At 35.6% G+C, this 10,273-nt stretch overlaps 1 protein-coding gene across 1 annotated transcript; it reads right to left on the reverse strand.

Annotated features, from left to right (window-relative positions):
- Window positions 1-6,099: 6,099 nt before the first annotated feature.
- On the reverse strand, window positions 6,100-7,619 carry LOC111890526 (soluble inorganic pyrophosphatase PPA1). Its single transcript, XM_023886629.3, has 8 exons — window positions 7,485-7,619; window positions 7,387-7,415; window positions 7,243-7,308; window positions 7,047-7,154; window positions 6,908-6,973; window positions 6,695-6,815; window positions 6,539-6,620; window positions 6,100-6,461 (listed from the first exon to the last, which is right to left on the reverse strand). Exons 1-8 carry the CDS (start codon window positions 7,582-7,584, stop codon window positions 6,419-6,421), a joined length of 615 nt encoding a protein of 204 aa, XP_023742397.1. The 5' UTR covers window positions 7,585-7,619; the 3' UTR covers window positions 6,100-6,418.
- Window positions 7,620-10,273: the final 2,654 nt, after the last annotated feature.

Consider the following 10,273-nt stretch of genomic DNA (forward strand, 5'->3'; position numbering starts at 1 on the left):
AAGTGATTGTGTCACAATAATTTTTCTCCATACACAACAATTTATGTTTTAGATAGTTATACTTTATAACATTTTAAAACATAAATTGTTGTGTATGGAGAAAAACTGGTGGACTCAACCCAACTTTCTTCCTTAAATTTTGATAAGTTAAAGTTTAATCACTCTCCCGATGGTGTGTTTTATGTTGATTATTTAAGGAGAAAAATTGATTCAGAATTAACTAGATTCTCAGCCATCCCACTGGTATGGATTAAAATAGTCCCTATAAAGGTGATTACCTTCATATGGAGGGCTTGCCTAGATCGTATACCCATTGCCTTGCCCTTAGGTCCAAAGGTTTGCATATAGCTTCTTCTTCTTGCTCTCTGTGTTTGCTGGTTGAAGAATCCACAGATCATCTCCGTGGGTCTTGTTCGTTCACTTAAGAAGTGGTGCATTGGATTTCCAAATGGTGCTCCATTTCATCTCTCGGTTTCTCTAAAGTGGGGATGCAATAAATTATGCAGTTAATTGAGGAAATTGTCCAAAGAAAAGAAAAGTGTTGTTAGCCATCATCTATGGTACTCTTTGGTGTGTTTGAAAAGCGCGAAATGACAAAGTCTTCAAAAGGATACATATTATCCACTACAAGAAAAATGCCAATTAGTGACAAAAACGAAATGGTCACTAACAATAGAAGGACTCGTCACTAAGCGATTTAGTGACCAAAATTTTGGTCGTCACTTTTTGTCCCTATAGGTCCGTCACAAAAATATTTTAGTGACGAAAATGTAAAAGCAGTCACTAAATAGTGACTACAACATAATGGTCACTGAATCTATGACGATCCCTTTCGTCACTAAATGTTGTCACTAAATAATTAAAGTCGTCACTGATTTATCTACTTAGAGACCATAGAAAGTCGTCACTGTCTTATCCAATTAGTGACCATAGAAAGTCGTCACTGGTTTATTCAGTTAGTGACTATAAAAAGTAGTCACTAATTTATCCGATTAGTTACCAAAAAAACTTGGTCATTGATTTTTGTTGCTATTTCTTGTATTTAACCCATTTACAAATTGATTTGTAAATTAGAAAAAAGAATACAACTGCCATTGAATATACAAATAATAATAAAATAATACAATTTTTGTTTATTTTTAACTTAATATATTCAGTGGATTACAAATTAATGGTAACAAGAAATTCCTTATGGCAACAAATTTAACTAGTCTTCTACAAAACTTGAGTATTTCATCAGCATCTCTTCGCCTGCCATCTGGACCAAGATTGCTTTGATAATCATGAGGAGTTTCATCTGCGAACCATATAAAGAGCAACATGTAATGCATATTTGTATTATGATTATAAGATATATTTATACGTTTATGCATATCATTATGTACAGAAATCAAGAGATATAAACTCACCACAAAAGTTACATATGAAAACATGAATGGAAAGAATGATTGCAACGGGAACTACAAACATAGTCACCTTCACCAAAATCCATTATCTTAAAAATAAGACAAATTTTGAAGCCATATTGAAATGAGTATATTACAATTTCAAAAACTTCAAGAAAACTAGTATTTTCAAGTCTTACTTGGGTAAGCTGCTTGGATGGATGTGAAAGGGCCAAGGGATGAACCAGAGATGTGTTGACACGATCCTAAATTAAAGTAAGAAACAAATGTGATGTTCACAAGAAAAGTTGTTGAAAGGGGATACATATTACCAAAAGACATAAATTAGAACAAATACTTCCATAATCAGATCCATCAAGAAACATTAAGCGATTATTGTATCGTTTGTCTTTAAGTACCTTTTTTTATTGCAATAGCTTCTCCGCTTTCTAAGCACTTGGCCTGCACAAGAGGGTAAAAAAGTAATTCCATTACATCTCTCTTTCCAGAGTTGTTGCTTCAAGACTCAAAGTATTACCTGAAACATAATTCCAAAAGAATCTTGGCCAAGCATGTGCTTTTCCATATAGCTTATTGTATGAAAGATAAAATGTAACCAAATATCATATTGTTCATTTAATACAAAATACAAAAAGTGATTGATAAATGATAATTACCTGTTTGGGTTGGCCACCATACCCTTCATTTTAAATCCGAGAACAATAATAGTTGTATATGAGGGGTATCTTAAAATGCAGTCTCATGATGAGATGATAGTTAAAAGTCAACCAAGATAGATAGGAAGGAGTATCCTCTGTTAAGTGTAAAAAAATTCTTGTGGGCCAAAATATCGCAACTTTCTTAGTAGTTCTCTAGTGAGTTTTCCCACTAAAATAACAAGTGCTAAATAAAAATTTAATATGTTAGTTGATGATGAAAGTATGCAACTCCCTATTTCAAAACACAAAATGAGTAATAGATTACCTAGATGACAACTGGAAAATCATCTTGAAAGTGGGGAGGAAAGAAAAGATCTTCTTGCTTTAAGTGAATGCGGGTTTTCCTTCATGTATAGAAACAAAAAGCATTAGCTTTTCTAAATAAGAAACCCAAAATTAATGAAAATGAAAACAATATGTTAAGAGAATAAACATGGTTCAGTGACATGAAGCTTTGAAGTAGCTTGTCCAGGATTAGAGCTTTTGTTGCAAAAGAAATAAGAATCAAAGGATCATTGCCAGTAACCTGTTGAAGGCATATAAATATGTTATTGTTACCAATGTACTTTGATGAAGGCAAAAAAAAAGAACCCATTTTAACTTATCTTTTGTACTTTGAAAGAGCAAATATGTTGCATGTGCTTCAAGAGCTTGACTTCGTTGCTGATCAACTGAAAAAGTTACTCAAATCAGAATGGTATGAGGCTATTATTAAAACGCAGGAATTACCATAGGTGGTGCTATATGCTAACATGTTACACTATGAAATAGTCAAATAGAAACCTCTGGTGAGCTAGGGGTAATTCTAATTAACACCAACCATTTCTCAAATGGATCACATATGTAGTTGATTATCTGATTGTTTGATAGATTAGCTATTCTATCAAACATCTTTGTAGGTTCAGAATCACCTGTAAGAAAAAAGAATGCATCATGTTTCATAAAATATAACTTGATAAGTTTGAAAGAAAATAGGAATTGTGTGGAAAATAAAGGAAAAGAGTAAGAAAGAGAATGCACCAGACATTTTATCACAAAGGAAAAGGAAAACAATAAGTTTTTCACCAAAATTATGTTGGCTTAGCTCATGGAACCAATCATATATTTTTTCCTGAAAGCATTTCCGGCATTTCTACCATTTTGCCTTAGTGTGTACAGTGTAATCACCCATGATAGGACTAGCATTATTATTCCAAAGCCCCTGAATCAAACAGATTGAATATTATGATAGTGAATTTTGTGTGGGGATTTTCATCGAACATCTTGCATGCATCGTTTACACCAAAAGTAGAACGAAAATGTAATTTCATAAATTTGAATAAAAGTAGAAAGAAAATGTAATTTCATAAATTTGAAATTGCTAACTTAGTTAATCAAGCAATCCATAGAAATCAATCGATGCGCCTTAAAGAACTCCCAGGGAGCTGTTAGTAGAGATGCTAGTTTCATTAGCAGCTTGGCCATAAAGAGAGCCGAAAACGCTGTGAATTTGATGCGCCTTCTTCCTTAATTGTCTGACCCTCAGAGTGATCTCCTTCTGCTTCGGTCTTGTATGGGTATTGCTAAGCTTTTCTTTGGGCTGAGGACGTGCCAAGCCGTTCACATGGAGGAGGCGGCAATATTCTTTGACAATGGGTTGCGCGGGGCCATTGAGGACATCGTGGTTTGTGGTGGCCCTTTCTTTGGTGACCTACAATGGCGCATTGCTTCCTTACCCATCAGGTTTGGTGGTTTGGGTTTATACTCGGCAGTAGAGGCTACTTCATATGCTTTTGTTGCCTCAAGGGCCCAAACTTGGGTATTGCAAGACCACATCTTACGAGATAACGACATATATGGTATGTATTCTGATTATGATGGTGCCTTGGCTTCTCTTCGTAACAAGCTTCCAGATTCTGACCTTAGCAGTTTTACTACTAAAGACACCGCCCCCCCTTAAATCCTAGAGTACGCTGGCGAGTGCCATTTTTTCGTAAAATTGTCCAAGATATGGAAGTTCATCTCGACATGACGGCCCGTCAGAAAGCGGTTTTCCAGTGCTTACGTGCACTACATGCCCAAGATTTTCTTCTTGCTATCCCTATAGATGGGATTGGAGTATCGTACTATCCTCAAATATCGAATCATGATTCCAATATTCCCAGCTGACGAGATATGTCCGGTGTGTTGCGAGGCATGTTTGGACTCCTTTGGAGAGCATGCAGTTCACTGTAAAGAACTCTCGGGGTTCAAATACAGGCACGATATGGTCAGAGATGTTTTGTTCGATATATTTAAGCGTGTAGGAGTTTCTGCTAAGAAAGAGGCACCTGTGAATTTATTGACTGACCCAACAGAAGGAAGGTCAACCCTTAGACCGGCTGACATTTTGATTTTTAGATGGGTCAGAGGGAAACATGCATGTGTGGACCTTACAGGGGTATCCCCTCTCGTGGGCTTGAGGACGGGGGGTTTCACGGCAGGACTGACTGCTTTAAAAGCTGCTACAGGCAAAGTCAACAAACATGAGATATCGTGCATGGAAAATCAACACGTGTTCATACCATTTGCGTTTGATACGTTTGGTTTCCTCGCACCGGATGCGGTAGAGCTTCTTAATAGAGTACAACGGATCATGCATTGCAATGGTATATCCCCTAGTTCTATAAATGTAGTCTTTAAAAGATTGAGCTTTGCTATACAAAAAGGCGTAGCGGCGCAGCTTGTTGCCCGTTTACCATCTCACTTGTTGTACGATGATAATTAAATTTATTTAATGGAATGTAGTCTTTAAAAGATTGAGCTTTGCTATACAAAAAAAAATCAACAATAACCTTTCACGCTTTAAAAAACAGAGCAAGAGTGGACAGATTGAAGGGTGGGGGGCCGGAGACATACCTAGGTGCATCGACAGGAGGGGGTGGAGCGCGCCGGTGAACCGGAGAGAGAGGTGTTGAACTGTCGGATAGAGGTGTGCATTCGTCGATTGAGGGCTGTGTATGCCAATGTTGACGAGAACTATTGTTGCGTAACAGTAGAAAACATTGGTACAAACGGCCAAAATGCTGGTGGAGGTATGGCAGTGATTGGTGGTGAATTTTTTATTTTATTTTATTTATTTATTTATTTTTTTGAGAAATAAACTAAAAAATTGCATTCGATCAAATGCGCCGATGATGTGTGAAGAAGCTGTCCATTTTCTTGAGATAGCTGATGCCATTAGGAGTTTGGGTCTCACTATTTTGAAAGGAGTTACAGAACCCGAATGTGATAAAACACGGATGTGTTTTCTTGTCGAGGTATTGTTGATATTGTGTGTATAAAAATAACTAAATAAGTAAAGTTTGTTTGTATTTGCTATTTTAATGCGTTGATGCCAATATAGGTTGTATTTACTATTTAACAATTATATAATTCAATTAAATACACGTACAAATTTCATACTGATGAATTTTTTATATATAATCTTTTCTTTTAAAAAAGATTAAAAGTTTGACTTAAACTAATATAATCAATTTATAATTTAAAGACATTTACCAAATTATATAAATTATATATATACAGTGACCACTATTTCTGGTCACTAAATAATTTACATGTTGTAAACTGAGTGACCACAATTATTTCGTCACTGTGTGGGTTTGAAAAACACGAATAGTGACTGTTTAGTGACAACTATTGAGATTTGGTCACTGAATTTGTACCACTACCAAAATTCAGTGATGGACTTTATGCATGGTGACTAAAGGATGCACTTAGTGACCAGATTCCACGTCGTCACTAAAAACTTGGTCACTAAAAAGGACTTTTTTGTAGTGATCCCTTTCGAAGACAGCTGATAAATGTCATTTCTTTGGTGTTTGGATGGATAGAACATATGGGTAAAATAGGAAAATGTAATCGGGCTATTGGAGTGGTAATCCCTTGTGTTTGTAACTTTCTTGGCTTGTTTGTTTTTCTTCCTGCCCCTGCATCTTGCTAGGCAGTGGTAATAAAATTTTGCTGGTTAAATTTTTTTTGTCTCGTTATTGTAAAAATGCCGATTACAATTATTATAGACACGCATGAAATACTATCGTTTCCGATCCTCATTGAAAACAATTAAGAGTCAAATATAGAATGAGAACGATAGGAATTCTTGATGTTATTGCCTTTACTCAGAAATATATAATAAATAATCCATCGACATATCAACTCTATTTATAGGGAAAGATACCAAAGATACAATCTAACCCATTAATTATAGTAAAAGGTAAAAAAAAAGAAGAAAACCACCCAACGCTGAACCATCAGCATCCTCATCATCAATCATCAATGGGTCCACCACATGGCCATCTATTTCTTTAAGGTTTGCATGATGTATTCACCATAAAGGTCCCTGCATAGTCATCATGAACAAATTATCGTAAAATTCCAATGGCTTCAAATTCCTTTAGTGTATGAAGATAAGCTTACATAGAGTACTGAATGGCCTCATAAGCAGTTTTCGAAGGCAGAAACTCATCCACTGCAACCTCCTTGTGCTCATTCTTCTTGTCTATGTATATATGTCAAGAAAACTTATTGAATCATCATGTTCTTAAAAATCTATGGAAGATTCAATAAGGATACAGTCCTCAAAAAAGCGGCGGATTTCAGTCAGACGATGAGGGGCAAGCTGGCTTATATCCGTGTAGTGGCGATATTCTGGATCATCAGCACAAACTGCAATAATTTTATCATCTTTCTCTCCCTACATGCATTAAAAAGTAAAAACAATTCCCGTTTGTCAAAATATCTTGAATTGGTGATCGAAAGTTTGTTTCATGTTCAGCACAAAGGTACCTGGTCAATCATAGGCATCAGTCCAATGGCTCTAGCTCGAAGAAAACATCCTGGCACCACTGGTTCCTGTTCAATGCTTCCAATTTAGTTGTAACTTGATTAGGGTTGATAGCTAAAGGGAATGTGATCATATGTATACCTGCATGATAACTAGTACATCCATGGGGTCATTATCTTCGCATAGGGATCGAGGGATGAAGCCATAGTTATGAGGGTAGACGACTGATGAATATAAGATGCGATCAACCTGAACATAAGTCATGTGTTTAAGATCATGCATAATATGAAATACAACATGCATGCAACCACATATGGCTGTTTAATGAATTTATAACCTTGATGAGACCAGTTTTCTTATCGAGTTCATATTTCACTTTGCTTCCCTTTGAAATCTCAATGACCTGTATTTAACATCGGAACATAATACGCCAGACATTAATAAAAGAGAAAAAAACAATAGCGATATAGATAGTACGTACCACATTGAAGACCTGTGGAGCCTCTGGTCCTGCATAAATCAGATCGATCCATTCGTCAAATGGGAAAGCTCAAGAACAAGAAACAAACACATACGTACCGATATCAAGATCATGCCATGGATGCGCTGCAACAGATCTTTTGGATAAGGACGAAAGGATCCTTTCATTCAAGCGAGGAGCACGCTTCTGATCAGTCATGATTAATTGGATAGATTGATCTTGTCACCTGTGTTGGTTCGAAACTCAGGAGTTTCTGTGAAAACAGTTTGTAATTCATGCACAGATTGATCGTTAATGGATATTTATACAGAAATTAGTGGCTATGCTTGTAAAGGGGACAAATTTGAGGAGTACGTACATTTACACCAATCGAGAGCGTCAAACTCGATTTCCAAGTGGACTATGAATTTAGTTATTCCAATTTATCTATAATTTTATTTAAAACTTACCTTAATTACCTGATATTTGTGCCATAAAATGTCTCTTCGTACAAAACTTGGCAAGCTAAATTACTAATATTTTTATGATGACATAATGAGCAAATTTATAAGGTAAGATTGAGAACTTTTTTTTTTTGAACAGTAAACATTTCATTCAAATCACTCCGATTAAGTCACGCATCTTTTCTCGATCCAACTCTAAGACTAGAGGGTGTGGGGTGCGGTTCAGCTGAAACCACAGCTGATATGGCACTAAAACACCGCCCCCTCCATGCGGTTTTGGAAGTGCGGTTAGGGAGTGCGGTAATGAGAAGGAGCACTCCCTTCTTCTCTCTCTTCCTCTATGTCTCTATCTCTCTCTTCTTTCTCTCTCTTCTTTCCACTCCTTGGGTGTTTTAAGGACATTACAGTAATGGGAGGGAGTGCGGCTCCACTCCCTCCAGCCTAAGCCAATTCAAAGTAATGCTTTTCACCTCACTAGTTATAACATTACAGTCTTTTACTACACAATTGAAAACACTGTTGGGATCATGGGTAGAGCTTTATTAGGGCGATTTTTTGGTTAGAAGTAACCCCTATATTTTAATTTTATAAATATTAAGTCAAAAAATATAAAATTTTGGCTTTAAACCCCTGTATACCAATTTTTATTTTGATACATATTATATTTTTAGCCCCCAAATTAAATACGAATCTCCGTCCCTGGTTGGGATAATCCATAAATGGTGACACTTTTAGTCTAAAGGCTAGTTTTGGAAATTCTTTATTTTTAAAGCATTTTAAGTAAGCTTAGGATTCCAATTAGTTTAGTAAAAATAGGGGGCAAATCTAGAACCAAAAACTTCATGGTTTCTTATCTAAATAACACCGACACATATAACAAATTAAAATATACTAATAGCACGGGTCGGGTGAAAATATAAACGTTTTTAGAATTGTATCCAACGAAGTTTTATAGCTTGAAATATATTGATGACAACATCTTAATCAAAACTTTCTAATACATCTTTTTCACATGATAAAATTTCATAGTTGGTCTTTCTGTCGAATCAGCGTGCGACATGTACTCGTGTGTTTGATTTGATGGAGCACAAAACTCAAAAGTATAGGCGACGATTCAGTTGTGGGCTTGTATTATTATTATTATTATTATTATTATTATTATTATTATTATGTTAAATTTTAATTTTAATGGATTTGGCTAATTTTTGTTGGGTAAATTTTAAGTTGGTTTAGGCATTGTGTCATTTTATATGGATTGTAATATACAAATTACACATAGGTATTTAAAAATCCGATACATATTTTTGTTTTTACAAAAAAATTATTAGGTAGTTCCTTCATAAATTCTAAGGTAGTTCCCCTAAAATTTTACAATATAATTAAGCTTACAATTAAGTTAATTAGGTGGGTCCTAGGACCCACCTTGGTATAACCATAGCTACGCCCCTGTAAATAAGGTATGGATGTATGATGTTTTGAGTAAGTTTTATCAGTCTTTTTTTCAGTAATAAGACATGGAGAACAAGTAGATTCATAGAAAATTCCTCTCTCTCCTGTTTTGTTTTTCCCATATTCAATTGTTCTTTTTTCTACATAGTTAAGTTCTGCTACATTCCTCATTCCCAAGTAAATTGATCCATGTTAAGCCTTGTTATGATTTCCCTATTCAATTTCCTTCTTTGTTTATGGATAAGGTTGATTTCCCTATTTAGTTCCCTACTTTTTTTATGACATACATTCGTAGAATCAGGTAAATTGATTCCTAAATAATCGTATTCTGAAAGAATCAAGAGAATTGATTCCAACATTTAGTTTCATAGCTGAGGAAATACAATTGATCAAAAAAGACAACATCCAAGGACCGAAGATGCATTATCCCATCTTAACTAGACCCAACTATGTTGCATAGGCGATGAAGGTAAAGGTGTTCATTGAAGCGTAGGAGGTTTGGGATGCGATTGAACCTAAGAATCCCCAAAACCCGGTTGGTATAAAGAAGGATAAGATAGCAATGGAAGTGATTTATCAAGCCATCCCATAAAAGATCTTGTTGTCGATAGCGGATAAGCAAAAGACAAATGAAGTGTGGGAAACACTCAAGATCATGTATATGGGTGCAAATCGAGTTCGAACAGTGAAAGTGTAGTCTCTACAGGTGGGGTTCGAGATTCTTAGCATGAAAGAATCTGAGTCAGTTGATGATTTTTTTTTGCAAAAATTGATAATATCGTTAGCAACATCCGGGCGTTGGGTGATACCATCAACCATCGAGCACTCTTTTGATCATGATACCATGTCTATTGAAGAGGTTGTCGGAAGACTCGAATCTCGTGATGAGAGAATCTGTAGGCATGTTGAACATGAAGAACAAGATAAAATGAAACTGGTACTTACTCACCAAAAATGGATAAAGAGGTACAAAAACAAAACAAAGACCATGTGTG

This window comes from Lactuca sativa, chromosome 6 (assembly GCF_002870075.4).
Source record: "Lactuca sativa cultivar Salinas chromosome 6, Lsat_Salinas_v11, whole genome shotgun sequence".
Lineage (NCBI taxonomy): Eukaryota > Viridiplantae > Streptophyta > Magnoliopsida > Asterales > Asteraceae > Lactuca > Lactuca sativa.